Raw genomic sequence first — 20,603 nt, forward strand, 5'->3', positions numbered from 1 at the left:
GGCCCCCCACGCATAGTCTGATTCGTCTGTAGTTAGGGTTTGGGTGGCAGGGGGTAGAGTGAATAACAGTCCCTTGTTTTGGTGACATGTCTCTGCCCACCAAAGAAAAGTACAGTTTTGTACCTACCATAAATGTAGATGTTCGAAGATCCACATTGCTGCAGTCCTTACACTTGGGTAGTCCGCTGTCCTCGGTCGGCCCGAATATCAAAGTATTAGGCTGACGTCGGTCAAGGCGCTTAAGACTGACATCAGGACGTCAGGGTACAAATGCGCATGACCGACGTCATATCCTCAGTCTTTTCTTGCCTCAGATGTCAGAAGACCCTAAAAAGAAAGGTCAAAACCAAAAGACAGCAAAAAACAACCAACCACCCGTGCACTAATCATATGTACAATATATACAATATCCACAAAATTCACAACCCAAACCACACAACCGCCTCTAACTACAGAGGGGAAGGAGGGAGGGTAAATTGGACTGCAGCAATGTGGATCTTCGAACATCTACATTTATGGTAGGTACAAAACTGTACTATGTTCTTCATCTCACATTGCTGCAGTCCTTACACTTGGGTAGAATCCCAAAGCAGAGGTAAGGGAGGATGGCAAAACTATAAAGCAGTAGGAGCTGCCAAAATGCCCTGTAAAATTGCAGTGGCAAAACCAGCCCTAGATTTAGAGTAAAGTGGTAGGTGGTAATGCTTAGAGAAAGTATGCACTGAACTCCAAGTAGCTGCCTCCAAAACATCTTTAGTTGCCACCCCCCTTAAAAAAGCTGTAGAAGTGGCAGTAGCCCTAGTGGAATGAGGCCTAATCCCAGCTGGAATCTCCTTACCATGATGGGAATAACAGAAAGCAATACAAAACCCAATCCACTTAGAAATAGTCTGTTTTGACACAGGCTTGCCCTGAGAACCCAAAGCAAAAGAAACAAATAACTGCTGAGACTGCCTGAACCCTTTAGTTCTGCTCAAATAATACCGCAACTGCCTGTGTATATCCAAAGTGTGCAAAATCTTTTCCCCATTATTTTGGGGGTTTGCATAAAAAGTAGGCAAATGAATAGTTTGGTTTAAAGCTACACTAGAAACCACTTTAGGCATAAAGGAAGGGTTAGTACGTAAAGATACCCTATCCTTATGGAAAATTAAGAAAGGCTCAACCGCCATAAGGGCCTGTAATTCAGAAACCCTTCTCGCAGAGGTAATGGCCAACAAAAAAGCAGTCTTCCATGATAAATATTTCAACTCGGCAGTAGCTGCAGGCTCAAAAGGTTGTAGAGTGAGTTTCTCCAACACAAAATTGAGATCCCAAGCAGGAGTAGGAGCTCTACGTGGGGGTCTTAAATTCTTTGCCCCTCTAAGGAATTGCTTAAACAAAGGATGAGAAAACAATGGTGGGTCACAGTCATAGTGAGCAGAAATTGCTGCAGCATGAATCTTAATAGAAGAGAAGGACAAACCTTTGTCCAGTAACTCAGCAAGATATTGAAGAGCCACACTTAAATTAGGCTTAGAAACATCAAATTCCTTTGCTGTACTCCAAAATAAAAATCTCTTCCATTTATCTGCGTACACTTTCCTTGTACTAGGTCTTCTGGCCTCCAAAATAACATTCAAAACTTGCTGTGGAAGCTGAGACCCTCCTGGGTTTAAAACAGAATATGCCAGGCTGTTAGGTGAAGAGAGTGAAGTTTGACATTGAGTAAATGACTGTTCTCCTGAGACAGCAGGTGTGGAATCGAAGGCAAAGGCCATGGAGGCTCCCTGCACAGACTTCTCAGTAATGGGTACCAGTGCTGTCGAGGCCAATCTGGAGCTATTAAAATCATCTTTGGCTTGTCCTGTCTGACCTTTAGGAGTACCTTTGGGAGGAGAGGCAGAGGTGGAAAAGCATACACATGAAGATTGCTCCAATTGAATGAAAGAGCATCCACTTTCCAAGCTGTGGGATGAAACTTTTTTGTGCAAAACTTTGGCAGCTGGTAGTTTAGTGGAGAAGCGAACAGATCTATGTCTGGAGTTCCCCATAACACTGTCAATTTCTGAAATACATGAGGATCCAATTTCCACTCGTGGGGATCCATAATTCGTCTGCTCAACACATCTGCTAAGGAGTTCTGTGCTCCCGGCAGAAACCTTGCCTGAAGATTCAGCTGTAAACTGAGAGCAGTCTCCCACAAAATCATTGCTTGTCTGCATAGAGGATAAGAATGTGTTCCCCCCTGCTTGTTGATGTACCACATGACAGTTGTGTTGTCTGTTAGAATCAACACCTGCCCTGGAAGAAGTAAATCCTTGAAAGCTATTAATGCAAATTGGACTGCTAACATCTCTTTCAAGTTGATATGTAGATGTTGAAGTCTGGCAGGCCACGTGTCTTGTACCCACTTTCCATTTAGATGAGCTCCCCAAGCTTTGTCTGAGGCATCTGTCGTTAGAATCTGACACGCCTCTGGCCGGGTCACAGAGAGTCCCTTGTTTAGGTGACATTCCTGAGCCCACCACAAATTCCTTTTGAATGCAAGGTATTATCTGAATGACAGTGTCCATATCTTGGCAGTGCTGTGTCCATACATTTTGAGATACCATTGTAGCTTCCTCATATGCAGTTTGGCATTGGGAAGCACCAGAATACAAGATGCCATGAACCCCAAGGCTTGAAGGACTGTCCTTGCAGTCAGCCTGGACTGATGAGACAATTGATGGAAGTAAAGAGAAAGATTCTTTTGTTTGTCCGGGGTCAAAAAGGCCATCTGGGATGCTGTATTCAGTCTCACACCCAGAAAGCACATGTCCTGAGAGGGTACTAGACTGGACTTTATTTCGTTCACAGAATACCCCAGGCATCTTAGCACTGCTATCACATATTGTAAATGATGAAGAAGTTTGTCCCTTCCTTGGGCCAGAATCAGGCAATCGTCCAAATAAGGATAGATCTGTATTCCTCTTAGCCTGAAGAAAGCTATCACTGGAGCCAGAACCTAAGTGAACACTCTGGGTGCAGTAGATAAGCCAAAGGGCAATGCAGAGAACTGATAATGAGAAGTCCCAGCCCGAAAACGCAGATACTTCCTGCAACTTAACCTGATAGGAACATGAAGGTAAGCCTCCTTGAGATCCAGAGTCACCATCCAATGATCTTTGCCCAGCAGAGGTAAAAGCTGTTGTAACGTCAACATTTTGAACTTGGGAATGTCCAGATAAGTGTTGAGGATAGATAAATCCAAAATTGGTCTCCACGTGTTCCCCTTCGTTGGTACTAGGAACAGGCGAGAATAAAATCCTAGGCCCACTTCTGGCAGAGGGACCGGTTGTATGGCCCCTATTTGAAGCAGCAGAGAAATTTGTTTGTGAGCCTCTAGTCTTTGCTGAGGAGGAACGTCCGGCATGCCTTTGAAAGGAGGCAAGGTATGGAAATAAAACCTGTAACCTTGGTGAATGATATCCAATACCCATCTGTCTTGGGTAATCAGACTCCAATTTTCCTTGAAGAGTGCCAACCTTCCTCCCAAAGGTGCTGCCAGGCAAGAAGGATCTGGCAGCTGAAAAGGTAGGTCATTGGGCCTGTTTACGAAAGGACTGGCCCCTGCCCTCACCCGAAGATTGTGCAGGTGAACTCCCTGTTCTAGGTCTGAAGGAGCTCTGAGCTCTGCCCCTACCACGTCTAGATCTACCCCTAGACTGTGAATCATAAGAAGGGTACGTCCACCCCTTAGCAGGCCAATTCCTACTAAACTTGAGGCTGAACTTGCAAAAAATCTTTAACAGCCTGCATAGATTTAGCCTTGTCTTCCATTTTCTTCAAGACTGACTCCACAGGTGAACCAAACAACACATCAGACTGTAAAGGAGCATCCAAAATCCTTGCCTTAACATGGTCAGATAAATTCTGATCCCTCAGCCAGGCGTGCCTGCGAAGAACTGACCCAGTGGCAGCCACCCTAGACGAGGCCTGTACAGCATCAAAACCACATTGTAAAGAATGCTTACCCACCTGCTCAGAGACATGTACCAAATCTTGTAATTCTTTACACTCAATGCCTTCCGCCAGAGCATCTACCTTAGACTTCAATTGAGAAAGAAGATAGTTCTGATATTTCAACATGTGAAACTGGCAATTCAAAGCCCTCATAGCTAAGGTGGAAGAAGTATAGACTTTCTTTCCCCATCTATCCAAAGCTCTGGCCTCTTTATCTGGAGGAACCGGATTTTTTACCACAGAGGCCTTGACACCCTTAGGTCCCTGACTAACAGTTTCTGGGTCTGCCCTAGGACTCTTATAAAGATATTTATGAGCCTCAGGCACCCTGTAATACCTGTCCAGTTTAACAGGAGCAGGAGGCAAGGAATCAGGATTAAGTGAAGCCTCTGCAAACACATCTTCCACAACATCCAGAACAGGTGGTATAGCCAAAGGCCTATGCTGGGGTAAAAGCAAAAATTCCCTAAGCCTTTTCCTGGAATCAGAGAAGTCCTGACCTTCCCACTTAAAATGTTCCCTCATGGAATGAAGAGTCTCTGAAAAAGAAAAATCCTCTGGAGGAGAAGCAGAATGAGTAGAATCATCTACATCAGAATCAGAATAAGGAGAATACTCCTGCAAGTCTTCAGCCGAAGACTCTGAAACATCCGAAGCCTGCTCAAAACTTCCCAACTCTGGTTCCACCCTAGGCCTCTTATCAGGAGGGGGCAAAGAACCTCTAATCAAAGTAATTAAATCCTCTGCCATTTTAAGCATGTGCTTCTTGGGCACAGACCCTGCTGAACTAGGAGTGACACTAACAGAAGCTGAAACTGGCCTGCCTCTGGGAGAAGCCTTGGAAACAGAAGGAGAGGGCCTAACCACCTTAGGAAGGGAGGGGAGTACAGTAACTTGGGAAGCCCCTTCAGCCTGACCTGCCTCCTGAGAGGCCACATCCTGCAATATCAAAGTCTCCCCCTGGGACTCCAGAGAAGCCTCCGGCGGAACCACCGGTTCCACTGACGCCTCTAAAGAACCGGCGTCCGGTACGGACAACTATTCTTGCCTGGGTTTAGCTGCTTTGTCTTTGCGCTTCTTCGAAGAAGCGGGCGTCGGAGCATCCGACGGCATATTATAATTGCACCGCTTCCGAAGACCAAGCTGGCACAATCTAACCTTCGCTTAATAGTGCGCTTATTGAACCTAGCACAAAAGCGACACCCAACAACGTCGTGCTCAGGCCCCAAACAAGGAATACACAAAGTATGATAGTCCCTATGCGGTATCTGTTTCCCACAAGAAATACAGTTATTCACTTTTTCTGACATCCGGTAAACCACTGAGGCAAGAAAAAACTAAAATATTCCCAACGGGGTACTTAGCCAACTTTGACTCGGTCTGAAACTCCGAATTGAAAAATTTCAGAACGCGACGGCACTTGCAACGCTGCTTCTGCATCGGACCATGCGGCAAAAAAGACTGAGGATATGACGTCGGTCATGCGCATTTGTACCCTGACGTCCTGATGTCAGTCTTAAGCGCCTTGACCGACGTCAGCCTAATACTTTGATATTCGGGCCGACCGAGGACAGCGGACTACCCAAGTGTAAGGACTGCAGCAATGTGAGATGAAGAACATCTCCTGTTGTAGGCAGGGAATGAGAAGGATCATTGTTTCCAGGCTGTGACAATGGTGACTCCATAAGCTTTTTAGGTACCACTGAAGTTTCCTCATATGCAGTCTCGCATATGGAATCAGTAGAATGCAGGATGCCATGAACCCCAAAGCCTGCAGAATTCGTCTTGCAGATAACTGGGTTTTTGTTGCCATTTGTTTGAAGTATGTTGTCAATTGCACTTGTTTCTCTGGCGTGAGGTAAGCCATCTTGGCAGTTGTATTGAAGCTTGCACCCAGGAATGTAATTATTTGAGAGGGTACCAGTTGTGATTTCTTTTCGTTTATGGTGTACCCTAGGCATGCTAAAAGCCTTTTTACAAACGCCAGATGCTGAAGAGTGTCCTTGTCCTCTGCCTGAACGAGACAATCGTCCAGATAAGGATAAATTTTAATGTTTCTTTGTCTGCAGAATGCAATTACTGGTGCCAGGCACTTTGTAAAGACCCTGGGTGCAGTACATAAACCAAAGGGCAGTGCACAGAATTGGTAATGCTTTGAAGCGGAGGTATCTTCTGCAAGATTCCCTTATTTGGATATGCAGACATGCCTCTTAAGTCTAGAGTTACAAACCAGGCATTCTTGCCTAGCATAGGCAGTAGCTGTTGTAAAGTTAGCATTTTGAATTTTGGAATATCCAGGAATGTGTTCAGAATCGATAAGTCCAGTATTGGACGCCATGATTTGTCTTTTCTGGGTACCAGGAAAAGTCTTGAATAAAATCCTTGTCCATTTTCCTTTTCTGGCACCTGCTGAATAGCCCCCATATCCATGAGGGATATGACTTGTTTCTGAGCCTCTGCCCACTGGTTTTGTGGCAGATCTGGCCATCCGTTTAGAATTGCCAAAGTATGGAAATGAAATCTGTAACCCTGGGATACTATGTTTAATACCCACTTGTCCTGGGTAATTAACTGCCAATTTTGAGCATGAAGTGTTAGTTTTCCCCCCAAGGGGGCTGCCAAAAGAAAAGTGCTTGGAGATGGTAGAAGAAAGTCATTGAGACTGCTTACTGTAGGGTTGTGCTTTGTTACCTCCAGATTTGGAGGTGGAGGCACCCCACTGCTTTGACCTGTAAGATTCCTGTGATTGATATCTGTAGCCTTTTGAGCACCTGGGTTTCCCCTGAGTGTCTCTGTTGGACACAGGAAAGGACCAATTCTTAGTAGGCCAGTGCCTACTGAACCTGGGAGGCTGGACTTGCAAGAAATCTTTTATAGTTTGCATAGATTTAGCTTTGTCTTACATTTTCTTTAAAACCTCTTCTGCCTTATTACCAAACAGACTATCATGCTGTAAAAGGGCATCCAACAATTTAGCTTTAACATGATCAGGCAGATCTTGCTCCTTGAGCCAGGCATGCCTTCTTATCAAAGATCCAGTTACGGCGGCCATGCAAGAGGCCTCCGAGGAATCAAAACCACATTGCAAAGTATGCTTTCCAACCTGTTCTGCTGAACGCAATCAATCCTGCAACTCTCTATTTTCCACACAATCAAAAATCAACATAATTTTCTGTTTCAGTAAGCCCATAACATGTTGTTGATATTTAAGCATATGAAACTGGCAGTTTAAAGCCGTGATTGCCAAGATTGCAGACTTATAAACCTTCTTACCCCATCTATCCAGCACCCTGGAGTCTTTTACTGACATCGGTAAGGCGCAAGAAAAAGTTTCCCCAACGGGGTACTTAGCTTTAGTTTGAAGACTTCGGTTCTGAAACTCAAAAACCAAAATTTCGGGAGTCTGCCGACCGGCACTTGCGAACTGCTTCTGCTTCAGGCACCGCGTGGCAAGAAAGACTGATTAAAGTGGCGTCGGCTGCATGTTTTATACCCCTGACAACCTGACATCATGGAAGAGGAGACAGCAACCAACGCAGGACCCAAGACTTTGTTATTCAGGCCGACTGAGGGCAACCTGCCAGCAGATTACCCAAATGTAATGACTGCAACAGTGAAACACGAAGAACATCTAAGGAGTCAAAACCAAGATTTAAAGGGAGATTCATGTTAGCAGCACAAAGCCTTAATTCTTTTAACTAGACTGCCAGGCAACTGTCAGCATCTCCTTCCCTGTTGGAAGCATTATTTCCACTGGTTACTCCAAAAAGAAAATGAAACTTGCCAATATGATGCTTTACTTTTTCCTTTTAGGTCAATTTTCCAAAAGGCACTAGGCATTTTACCTTCACTTGCTCAAAAGTGTGAAGCTTAAAGATCGTATTAGTTACAATAAGCAATTCTAGATTAGAATACTTAAAAATGAACGGCTCATACCTTGTATACATACAACTCTCCTGGCTTTGTAGTTTCAATGTTTCCACCAGCTTCAGAAGCTAGATCCACAACAACAGAGCCATCCTTCATACTCTCGATCATTTCTTTAGTTATTAAGATTGGAGATCTCTTACCTGAAAATAAAATGATCGTTGATTTTCTAAATGCACATCAAAGTAGTACAGCAAAATGTATGAAACACGTGAAAATAAAAGCAATGAGCAAGTACTTTTGGCTAACCTTAACTGTACTTCTGCTGTATACATCAAACGTCTGGACCTTTTTAAATCTCATCAATGGAATTACAACCCATTTTATTTATATGTATACAAATGCTTTACCTTTTATCTGCTGTAAAATCAAACTATTTTGAAAATGTGTATTAAAATGTTTCTCAGCTTTATTACTGGAAATTTTCACAATTAAATTTTCATTTAACCTTCTGCATGGGACAAAATAGCATTGATAACATTTTATGAATGCAATTTTAATAACTTTATGTTGTGATATGATATTCTAAGTAATTCCTACATTTTCCTGGTAACGTTCAGCTGTTTGATTTTTATTTATTTGATAGCCAGGCAAGAAAACTGCCCAAAGGACCTTTATAGGAATGACCAGGACACACAAATAGTAAAGTCTTTAAGTGGACTTTAGGCATGAGGAATTATGTATGGCAAGTATATGTGTGACGGTACTTAGCAAAACTGTAACTGTTCAAACAGAAGGACCACTACTGTAATACAGTTACAAGATGAATGGGATCAGCCTCGGTTGAATGTCAGTCAAATGCTAGATCTGTAGAGCAGATAGACATCACTTCAGGTGAATGTTAAGTCAACACCATGACTACTTTAAGAACTCCATCACTACAGAAAAACATAACCTCCACTATCTTCTCTTCTTTTTGGTTTAAGAAATGAAGGATACTACCACAAAATGAGTTATCCTCTAGCCAAATGTATAACAGTGTATAAAACAGCCTGACAAAATATATAAATTAAAGTACGTAATCACTGATAATAGGAATTAATGAGGGATGACATGGTCATATCACCCTAAAAGTGGTCACCACCAGAAAAAAATGCAAATACATTCTTGCTCAGCAAGTTACATTCAGTGCAAAGCATCAGTCTGACTTTTTGTCAGTGCCTGCTGGAAGTAGGGTGCGGGGGAACTTACTGCAGCACTTACCCTATTTGAACAGCTCCCTATTATGCTGTAGCAGACACAGGTTGTCAAATGAGTCTTTGTCGAACTGAAAAGCGTGAAAAGGCAAAATAGCGAAGTGGCTTTTCAGCAAATTCTTTCCCTGGGAAAGAATTTGTTTGGCCGCTTTCGCTACTTTGGCTTTTCGGCACTGTAGTGCGATCTCGGAGTTGATTTATTTAAGTAGGGGGGTGGGGGGGGGCACAGCTCCCCATGTCAGGGGGTGTGGGGGGGGCAAAGTCCCCCCACATTATGTAATGTTTTACAGGGGTTTATTTTCGGATCAGTGATTTTTTTCCCCTTGGAAAAAAAATCGCTGTTCTGAAGTTTCGACGTTGTAAGCTTTCGCTTACATGAGGTCGATTATGTGTTGTTCGCTCTTCTGAGTGTGCGATATCATAATATAGACCCATTTGAACATCTAGTATTACGAGCAGCATTCTCGCATACCCACAATATGTTTGTCATAAGGATCATTGCTACACTGCATTCACAAGATGAATGGGAATGTACCAAGCAGTGAGGGATGTTCAGATGCTGCATATGGGACAAATATTAGACAATGACTTCGTAGCACACTGACAAAGTCAGCACTAATTCTAGACTTTGTATTCAGCTTCTAGTGCCTACAGAAGGCATGACTGGAAGTTCAAGTTTCAGCTTCACAGTCACTGGGTTCTTGAAAGCCACACTGGTAGTAGATGGGACTGCAGAATGTGTCCCAACCTGCCCATTCAGGGTCTTGCCATACACCTTTGTATAGAAAAGTGATGTAGTCAGCCAACTATATAGAGAGGGTTTGTTAAGAATGTGATCAATCAAGCCTGTACATTTGTCACAAAGGGCACAAATAAGTAAATCAATCTTTCAAAACTCCTTGACTTACTTCTCCAGAGATTGTGCACACTGACTGATACTGGTGAATTCTAATGACAGCAGTTTGAGTGGTCTTTTATGGTTGAAATGGGTAGTTTTGTCATTATTGGTTCATATGTTTCATCTCACTGCTTATTAGAAAAATGTTCTAAACTACAAATTTAAAACACACACTGACAAATGGTGCTGTATTAAAGAAGGATTATAATTTAATACATTCAGGAAGGTGAATCAAAGAACACATGCATTTATGTCTGGTGTTAAAAATGTGTGCAGGAAGCCCATAGTTTGAAAATAGCCCAAAGGTACACTTAATCTGCCACTGACCAGATGCATTTTCTATGAATGTGGGTTTCAGTGCAGTTTCAAGGTGAATTTCAATGACAAAGGAGTTAGCAGTTTTGCGTGTTAAGCCTGTTTTCATTGTAAGACTTTGTTGTTTAGTTTTGCAAATGTGTTTGTGCTTAAAAATTTGAAATAAAAGTTTTAAACCAAATCCAAATATCTGTAATCGTTGTAAAAGTAAAGATGAAAATAGTATGCACACTAACAGGTTTGAACAGTGTTTATGGTAAATGGGGTGAGACAGCTAATTAAAGTGACCTGCAATTGCTGCGGGGGGCTGATCCATTACCCTGCCTAGGGCACCAATTTGACCATGATCTGGTTCTGGAACTGTATCTAGCCTTTCAAATCACAAACAAAAAAAATTGCCTTCTGTTCCTTCACAAAACAGTTATTGATGATGCAATTAAAGGTTGTTTCACTAAAAAAAAAATATTTTTTTCTAGCTAGAAGGATTTGGCATCCATACCCCTATTCAAATGTTTTTCACGGTTCATGGGTCTTTTGTTGAGTGATGCATTTACACAAATTGGGACACTGCTCTTTTTAAAGTGTTGTTGAAAAAATGCTTTCTGGAAGTTAGCTGTTCCCCTCCCTCTGTTGAAGTAATGCTAAGTAAATGTCTCTTCAAATACATTTTCTGTTAGCCTCTTCATAATTTTGATCATTTTAAGGTTTATTTATCCTACAGTACATATCAAAGTAGAAACTTATGAATGTATTGTCATTTGCACCTGTCCTCAAAATGACTTTTAAGGTTACTATTTCAGGAAATTTTAAAATGCTTCAAGATCACAAAGGACTACCCTTTCTTTTTCCTCCCTTTTGCTCATGGTCATTTGGAAGTCACAACATTTTCTGTATTTGAGGGCTCTAGGGCAGCTAAGTGTAATTTTTACCCCTTGAAAAGACGCACTTTCTTCCAAAGACTATGCCTCTGCCTCATTATGGAAGCTGTTCTATTCTTCATAAGGCTTGGAAGTTTCAGTTAGTCCACTGCAAAGAATCACACCAGACAATCTATGCTTTCTGTGACTCAGGTTTGGGAAACTACTTAAGTCAGTGGAAGGGCTGTCTCTGTTGGCAAGCTTTCCTATTTTGGCTGGAAGATGGAGAATTAACTACTACCGGAGATATCTCTGGTGAAGACTACGGATCGTAAAGGCTGCAATGGAAGAAAAAGTCAGATAACAAAATACTAGCTTGTGATGTATGGGTATGTGAGCTCAGTGCACTGATGTTACAGCATGCTGCCCCTAAGCAGGGATATTGAACAGCCACCCCAGCATGATGGCGGCCCACCGCCAACGAATCAGCCCCATCAAGTCATTGCTTCCTGGTTCTAGGAGCTGATACACTAACTCTTGCCATCTGAGGAGTCAGGAAGACTGGTAAAGATACATGTCCAGGACTGCAAAAGAGAAGTCACAGAGATAATCTATGAAGTGGAGGGATAGGAGAGCAAACCACATGACAGAGGTCACAAGATGGAGGGTGGACAACTGAAGCACTTCTGCCATCCACGAAAATTGGAGGCTTGTCTGCTGAAGGGATGCCATAACTGAGCCAGAAAAGTACTTCTGGAAAGTGTTGAGACCAGGAAAACAAGCAAGATGAGAGATGCAGCTGGGTGGGAAATGGGGTGGGTGAAGCATTAAAGGATAAAAAGTTTCAAGGGTCTAGAGCATTTCAGACCTGGTGTCTTGGTTACATTTCTTACTCGGCTCATTGTTGTTTAAAGCACTGGAAATTTTATAATGAGGAAAGCTGAAACAAGTTCATAACTTTTGGTAAAAATGAAAGATTATAAAAGCATGTCATTACTGCTGGAAATGTATGGGAAAATAAATATTCTGACTACTGCAGTACTCCTGTAAACAAGATAGATCCACTTTTAGTAGATTCAGCATATTTTCCCACTTAATAGCAACTTATGATTAAGTTCAAAAATAAAAATACATACTACAGGCCAAGAAGCTTAAAAACTCTGAGTAAAATAACTAAAACAGATGCCCTGTCCTGCATAACTGCAAACATATTTCTCATGTTGTAAATACTGAAAATAAAGTAATTCAAACAAAGTTTCAAGTCAGAGCTAGTATTCTTGTCATATGTATTAGGGAAAGATGGCCCACATTCTGAAGATGAAAGGCAACCTTGTTGAGTCACCACATTTCTACCTGCTGGTTCTTGTAAGGCTGATATGGCTGGCAAAAGAACACTCCAAGTCCAATTTACCAGTGCAGATTCATACAAAGACAGGAGCATAAAGCTAATCATTTTGGTGAAAAAAGGAGAAACTGAGAGTCCTTCATGAAAGGTTTCCAGCTGGACAAGCAAGAACAGCTTTCCACAAACAAGTAGTATGCAGCACTGTCACAGGAGTAATATTCGGCATTGTTACACCTCTGTTATTCACTTCTGAGGGGGAAAGCAGTAACAAATAACTAGACTGAGATTGAATACAAGTTTGCTACTGATGTGTTGCATTAATGCTTAAGAATATACCCTTTGCTGTAAAAACATAATATGCAACTCACACAGAAGCCATCAAAGGCTGGGGCTTAAAACACAATTAGAAAAAGCAACAGCTAAGAGAAACGTGACTTTTCATGACAGAAACTTCATGTTTGCGTGAAAGCTACATTAAAGGGAAAATAGTTAACTTTTCCACCATAAAACAAAGGTCCCATCCAGGCTGTAGCTAAGAAATCCCCTAAGAAATAAACCATATGAGGCAAGTAAAATCACCTACCAGATCATGATTAATTTTCAGTGCATCTGCAAGAAGAATTTGAACAGCAAAACTACCATACTCCTGTGATGAATAAATACAGAATACAGAAGATAACCTTGAAAAGACTGGTGAAATGTGATTCTTGCAATCTCATGGCACCCAAAAAATGTGGCTGCTGTTACCATGTAGATGTCTTTTATCAGCAAATGTGACTTACTGATTTGCTTACCATAGGAAGCATACTCCACAGGTGTAGCAGATACTGTGATGTACCTTTACCTTTTTCCCCTCCATTACTGGGTGAAAAGAATGCTTGACAGTACATCACCAACACATTTTCCATTAACTCCCTTGGAACACAAGAAAGGCCACATGAAACAGCAAGGAAAATGACAGCAACAGACTCCTCCAGGAAATGCAAACATCTTGTGTAATGTTCTGCTACACTGAGGTGCAGGTAAAGGACACACCCAGTCAACTCTATAAAGGAAAGGTAATCTGGACTGGAAAGCTCATGGAAACTCTTTCCTTTGCCTTGGATGTCTTCAGCCTACCAACGTCCACAACGGGAGTTTATTTCCATATTAATCAACAACCTAATTCAAACTGCAGTCTGGGAAATGGAAGGCCATCTGAGTAAAAGTAGTAAGCAGTTAAGAGCAGACTAATGTGTTACAAGGTGGAAGTATGAGGTTGACTGTCACACTGCCAGTGCAGCATGCTCACTATGGACAAGACAAGACAAAGGCGAGAGTAATGAAGGGAAGCAAGAGCAGTTAGAAGAATGTTTTTTTTTAATGGAATCTACATCAATTCTAATAACACTTACAGAACCATTCTTCTTGCTATGTTCAGATCTCTGCCTACAGTTAATGGCCAGAATTCAGTATGCCATGCATACAGTATGAAAGGCAGGCCATACACAGCACTTCAGTTACAACGCATCTTAATCTCAGTAGTTAATTCACAGCATTCAATACTGTAACTGAACTAAAGAAATCTGATAAATATTAACTGAACAACTGAAGTAAAAAGCTATTTTGTGCATTCAATTTAAAGTCTTACTTATCACACTACTGAAGTCTTCTTTGCAGAGGTCCGGCCAAAAGTATTTCACACTTTATCAGCATAAATGCTACCAGACGCAAATGAGTAAAAACAAAGGGTGAAGAAAGGGAATGTGGAAAGGCATTACAAAATACTGCCCTGCAGTGTGACAGCTTTAAATATCAAGTCCTCCAACTCTCACACCTATCCGAATGAATAAGCAACAAGGAAAGGCAACAGTCAGTAACAAGAAGGCAAAATACTGAATGTGGTGGGTAAGACTACCTAGCTTAAGGTTTGTAAGTTAAGTGAACAAGTTCATGGTCTAATGGCTACTGTTCTGCCCCAAGGCCCTATATTCCATGCTGAAACTTACAAGTATTCACAAAGTTATCCACTTCTTTCCTGTAGGTATGGCTGACGTGACGAGTTTAACCAAAAGGGAGGTTATTCCACAGAAGTGGAAATCTAAAGTACATCCTTGTCACAGTATACCTGAAATAAATGAGTTACCACACCATCACATCAGCAGGGGTATTATAAGAAGAAGGCTCAAAACGTAAGTGATCCTTTACCACAAGTTACAACTTCCATTACCATCTACATATTATGAAGATGACAGGAATTAGAAGGCAGCCATCCTGCATTATTCCCTAGGTCTTTTTGACAGCACAAGATGTAAAATCTGTAACGGAAGGTTTGTTTGTGTCTTTCGGCTTTTCCCAGTTAGGGGTTGCCACAGTGGAACTCTGGTCCGCTAATGATTGGTAGTGGATTTTTACGTACCGGGTTACCAGCCCTGACACACAACCTTCAACGAAGGCACGCCCCATTCACGTATGCCTCCACACAGAATACGCTCTAGCGGAGAATCGAACGGGGCAACATCTTGCTATGAGGCAACAACGCTACCACAGCACCGCCACCGCAGTTAAGTGTTCGTAAGTTCACAGATAAGTACTAGGCTAAATGCACTTGCAGGCTACTTTAAGCCTAGCCAATTTCCCTTTTTGTGCTTGAAATAATGTATCCAATTTTGTTATAGACTGGCCTTACTCATCCCATGGTCAATAACTATATATTAACCCTAATAAGAATAACTGGGATCATACCATAGATACTTTGAGGGGACCCATGCAAGGGAGAAAACATTTATGAGCTGCCTCTGTCCATTAGTTGTAGAGGGGACAGTCCAAGGGTAAATTATCTACTTCCCATCCACAGATTTAAGTTTCGCTTGAATATGGCCAACAGATATGAACTTTGTTTTATGTGGATGGGGAATCTGTTCCACAGCAATGATGTCCTCTGTGAGACATACCTGTCCCTCCAAACCATTCTGTTCATGTTGCACAAGAGATTTAGAGCCCTAGTTTTGAGTTGCTAATGTGTAGTATCCATCACTATTTGGTTGGGGGATGCATTGTATGCCCAACACAGGTCACTTACAAGCAGTTCTGTAGGACACAGAGTATAGTGACAGGGCTTTTAATCGGTTCATGTAGGACATGTTGTTTAGGCCTTTTATCATTTTAGTAAGGTACCTCTGTGAGTGATCCAGCTGCTGCATGTGTCTGGACAAATACATGCCAAAGGGGAAATTATATTCAATGACTGGCCTAATGAGGGCAAAGTGAAGGGGACAATGACATCCCTGGATCTAGACACAATCCCTTTTGTTTATAAGCTGTGCAATACAGAAGGGTTTTCTTACAACAGACATGTAATGGTCAAAAATTAGGTCACTGTCCACATAAGTTCCCCAATCCCAAACAACAGGGTCAACTCTTATGGCCATATTGTCATTATGGTAGTTCTCTGGGGTAGAGGACTTCCCAGAGGAAACAATAATGCATTTTTTGGCATTTAGTTTCAGTCCCTAACTTTGATACCAGTACTCCAGGATGGCAAAATCATTTTGTTTGTTCAATGACTGCTTCTAGCTTAGCCATCTGCAAACTTAGTCAGACAGAAACCTTTGGTATTAGCTTTTACTACAGAAAAGTAGATGCCAAACAGAACAGGTTCCAGCAGAGGACCCCAGAACCCCGGGGGACTCCACTGGTGTCTGTCCTCTTTATGGAGATTCAACAATTGGCTAAGCTTCGGGAGATCCGGTATTTGTCTGTCTGGGACGACATGATCGGCAGACCACGATGCCTTGCCAGAGATGGCCTGCACCTGTCGCCCTTGGGATTCCTGATACTAGCTAAGGCTCTTGCCACCCCTATAGTGCCTTTTTTAGGCAAGGTTCAAATGACAAATTCACCAGCTTAACAGGTACAAGGAAGCAAAATCTGAGGGTAATGCTACTCAATGCTAGAAGCCCAAACCTCAAAATGCACTCACTCGAGGCACTCCTTAAAATGGAGAACATCGACATCTGTGCAGTGACAGAGATCTGGTTCAAAGCTCCAGAGAGCACCCCTGCGTTAACAGGCTATAATTCATACCACACCTTTCGGCCACCTAACCCGGAACGAAGCACTAAAGGTGGAGGCGTGCCCATATTCATTAAGGATATCCACACCTCCAGGCTAGTTGCATAACATAATGCATCTGAGATTACTCAAGTGCAACTAACTCTGGGCAAGACCGCAATCCAAATTGCAGCTTGCTACAGACCCCCCCACCCACACCATGCCCCAGGATTCCCATTCCTCATTTCTTGATACACTAGAAATTATTAGGGCACAACCCAACACCCTAATAATGGATGATTTCAACTACCCCACCATTAACTGGGAAAAAGTACAGTTTTGTACCTACCATAAATGTAGATGTTCGAGTGCTAATACAGCTGCAGTAATCACAGATGGGTTCTCTGCTGTCAGGCGGGTCCTCGGTCGGCCGAATTCCAAAGTCTAGGTCCGGCGTCAGTTGTTGTCGCTTTCTTTCCTGACGTCAGTGCGACAGGGGTATATAAGACACAGCCGACGCCATTTTCTTCGGTCTTTCTTGCCCCAGATGTCAGGTGCCCCCAGAAGGAAGGCAATACATAAATTATATATATATATATATATATATATATATATATATATATATATATATATATATAAATAATCAAGCAATGCAATATAATCAAAAATCAGTAGTTGCAAGCAAATACACCATAGAAGGATAACCCAATCAGGTTGTATGAGGAGGTGTTAGCCACTAGGCCTTTACCAAGAGGGGAAGGAGGGAGGGAAACCTGTACTGCAGCTGTATTAGCACTCGAACATCTACATTTATGGTAGGTACAAAACTGTACTATGTTCATCGTGCATACAGCTGCAGTAATCACAGATGGGTAGAATCCCAAAGCTACGCACAGGGTGGTAGGCACTAGGTGGAACTGGGATGAGCCAGAATACCCTGCAACACAGCAGTGGCAAAGTCTGCTCTAGTTTTGGAATATAAAGGCAGGTGGTAGTGTTTTGTGAAGGTATGCACAGAACTCCAAGTGGCTGCCTCCAAAATATCTTTGGTAGGAACTCCTCTGAGGAAGGCTGTAGAGGTAGCTGTGGCCCTGCTGGAGTGGGATCTGATGCCTGTAGGGACAGATTTTCCATGATAGGAGTAACAAAACCGTATGCAGTGGCCTATCCATTTTGAAATTGTCTGTTTGGTAACTGGCTTCCCTTGAGCTCCTACAGCATAGGACACAAAAAGTTGTTCTGATTTCCTGAAAGGCTTTGTTCTGTCCAAATAATAACGTAGCTGTCTATGGATGTCTAAGGAGTGCAGCAGCCTTTCCCCTTTGTTTTGAGGATTGGGGTAAAAGGTAGTTAAGTGTATGGCTTGATTTAAAGCTACCCTGGATACCACTTTAGGCATAAATGACGGGTTGGTTCAAAGGGAAACCCTGTCCTGATGGAAGATGAGAAAGGGCTGCACAGCCATGAGGGCTTGTAGTTCCGAAACCCTACGAGCTGAGGTAATGGCCAGAAGGAAAGCTGTTTTCCAGGACAAATATTGCAAATCTGTTGAGGCAGCTGGTTCAAAGGGAGGGAATGTTAATTTTTCTAGAATGTAATTAAGATCCCAAGCCGGCACTGGTTGTTTCCTTGGTGGTCTTATATTCTTAGCCCCTCTGGGGAACTGTCTTAAGAGTGGGTGACAGAATACGGGTGGATCCGGGTTGAATTCTGCAGAAATGGCTGAGGCATGGATTTTTATGGAAGAAAATGAAAGTCCACTGTTCAACAGCTCAGCTAGATACTGTAATACCGGAGGCAAATTCAGTTTTCTAGGGTCCTGGCCTTTTTTCTCATTCCAAGAGCAAAACCGTTTCCATTTTGCGGAGTAAGCCTTTCTAGTAGATGGCCTTCTGGCCTCCAAAATGACATCCTGCACCTCTTTGGGGAGTAGGGTCTGTTGTGGTGTTAAGGAATTTTCCATGCAGCGAGACTGAGTATTTTCAGCTGACTGTGAAGAGTTTTGTAGCTGTGTGTTCCTCCTTGTTTGTTTATGTACCACATTACTGTGGTGTTGTCTGTTCTTATCAATAATTGTCCTGGATGCAGGAGGTCCTTGAAAGCTGTACTTGCATTTATCACTGCTAGCATTTCTTTTTGATTGATGTGAAGGTGCTTTGCCTTTTGGGACCATTTGCCCTGAATGCACCTATCTGTCATGTGCGCCCCCCCAGGTGTAATCTGAGGCGTCTGTTGTGATGACTTGATTTGCTTGAGGCTTGCAGAATGGGAGACCTGTGTTTGTTTGACATGCTTGGGCCCACCACAGAAATTCCTTTTGCAAACATGGAATTATTGGTATCATTGTTTCCAAACTGTGGCTGTGTTGAGACCATAGTTTTTTTAGCTACCATTGAAGTTTCCTCATATACAACTTTGCACATGGGATTAAAAGAATGCAAGATGCCATGAAGCCCAGAGCCTGCAGGATTTTCCTTGCAGTAAGCCTGGTATAATTTGCTAGTGTTTTGAAGTACTGAGTTAGTTGCCCCTGTTTTTCTGGTGTAAGATAGGCCATCTGGGTGTTTGTGTCCAAGTTGGCACCCAGGAAAGTTATTTTCTGAGATGGTGTTAGCCTGGATTTCTCTTTGTTGATTGTGTATCCCAGAGAATTCAGTAACCGTGTTGCATAAGCCAGATGTTCCAAAAGTATGTGCTTGCTGTCCGCTTGGATCAGGCAGTCGTCCAAATAAGGGTAAATTTGTATCCCTTGAAGTCTGCAGTAGGCAATTACTGATGCCAGGCATTTCATGAATACTCTGGGTGCAGTAGATAAGCCAAAGGGCAATGCAGAGAATTTATAGTGGATTGAACCTGCAAGAAATCTGAGGTATCTTCTGCAGCTTTGTCTGATTGGGACATGCAGGTATGCCTCCTTGAGGTCTAATGTTACCAGCCAAAACTCCTTGCCCAGCATGGGAAGAAGCTGCTGTAATGTGAGCATCTTGAATTTTGGTACGAGTAAGAATGTGTTTAGGATGGATAAGTCCAAAATGGGTGTCCAGTCGGTTCCTTTCCTTGGTACCAGAAATAGCCTGTAATAAAAACCTTGACCTTGTTCGTGAGCAGGTACCTCTTGAATAGCTTTCATGTCCATGAGCTTTGAAATTTGTAGTTGTGCCTCTGCCCTTTGATTGTGTGGCAGATTTGGCATGCCTCTCATTTTTGGGAGCGTGTGAAAATGAAATCTGTAGCCTCTGTTTATAACGTCCAGGATCCATTTGTCTGTTGTGACAATGTGCCAATTTCTTGTAAATAATGCCAGCTTTCCTCCCAAGGGTGGTGCCAGCTGAGACTTGCTTGGCATAGAAAGGAGGAAGTCATTGGGTTTGTTTCCTGTATTGTTGTGCACTGTCTTCACCACCTCTTGGTGCTGGAGTTTGCCATTGCCTGCCTCTATATGATCCTTGTGATTGCCCTCTGCCCCTTGTGCGCCTGTATCTACCTCTTTGGGGCTTATCCGTGGCTGGAAAGGACCAGTTTTTAGAAGGCCAATTTCTGCTAAAACGTGGTGGTTGAACCTGTAGAAAAGCTTTGACAGTTTGCATAGATTTGGCTTTTTCTTCCATTTTCTGTAGTATCTCCTCAGCATTAGTACCAAATAGCACATCCTTTTGTAAAGGAGCATCTAGTAGTTTAGCTTTCACATGATCAGGCAAGATTTGTTCCCCAAGCCATGCATGTCTACGAATGACTGAACCTGTAACAGCAGCTCTACTTGAGGCCTCTAGGGCCATCATAGCCACATTGTAAGGTGTGTTTACCCACTTGTTCTGCACTATGCATCATATCCTGCAACTCCTTCAAATCTGGTTGTTCAGGTTGAGACATTTTATTTCTTAATTGTGATAACAGAAACTGCTGATATTTAAGCATATGAAACTGACAATTTAAGGCCCTCATGGCTAGGGTGGCCAAGGTATATACCTTTTTTCCCCACCTTTCTAAGGATCTTGACTCTCTTTCGGAAGGTAGTGGATTCTTAGCAGTAGAGGCCTTCATTCCCTTGG

The 20,603-nt window shown here is 42.5% G+C and overlaps 1 protein-coding gene across 2 annotated transcripts in view; it reads right to left on the reverse strand.

Annotated features, from left to right (window-relative positions):
• The window catches only part of NNT (nicotinamide nucleotide transhydrogenase), a 1,308,245-nt gene that overhangs the window by 890,455 nt on the left and 397,187 nt on the right, over positions 1-20,603 (reverse strand). For both annotated transcript variants that reach the window (XM_044076912.1, XM_044076918.1), the window contains exon 8: positions 7,921-8,054. In XM_044076912.1, coding sequence (XP_043932847.1) covers positions 7,921-8,054 — 134 coding nt within the window. The remainder of the gene's footprint in view (positions 1-7,920; positions 8,055-20,603) is intronic.

Source organism: Protopterus annectens, chromosome 1.part1 (assembly GCF_019279795.1).
Source record: "Protopterus annectens isolate FY-2018-M chromosome 1.part1, PAN1.0, whole genome shotgun sequence".
Lineage (NCBI taxonomy): Eukaryota > Metazoa > Chordata > Ceratodontiformes > Protopteridae > Protopterus > Protopterus annectens.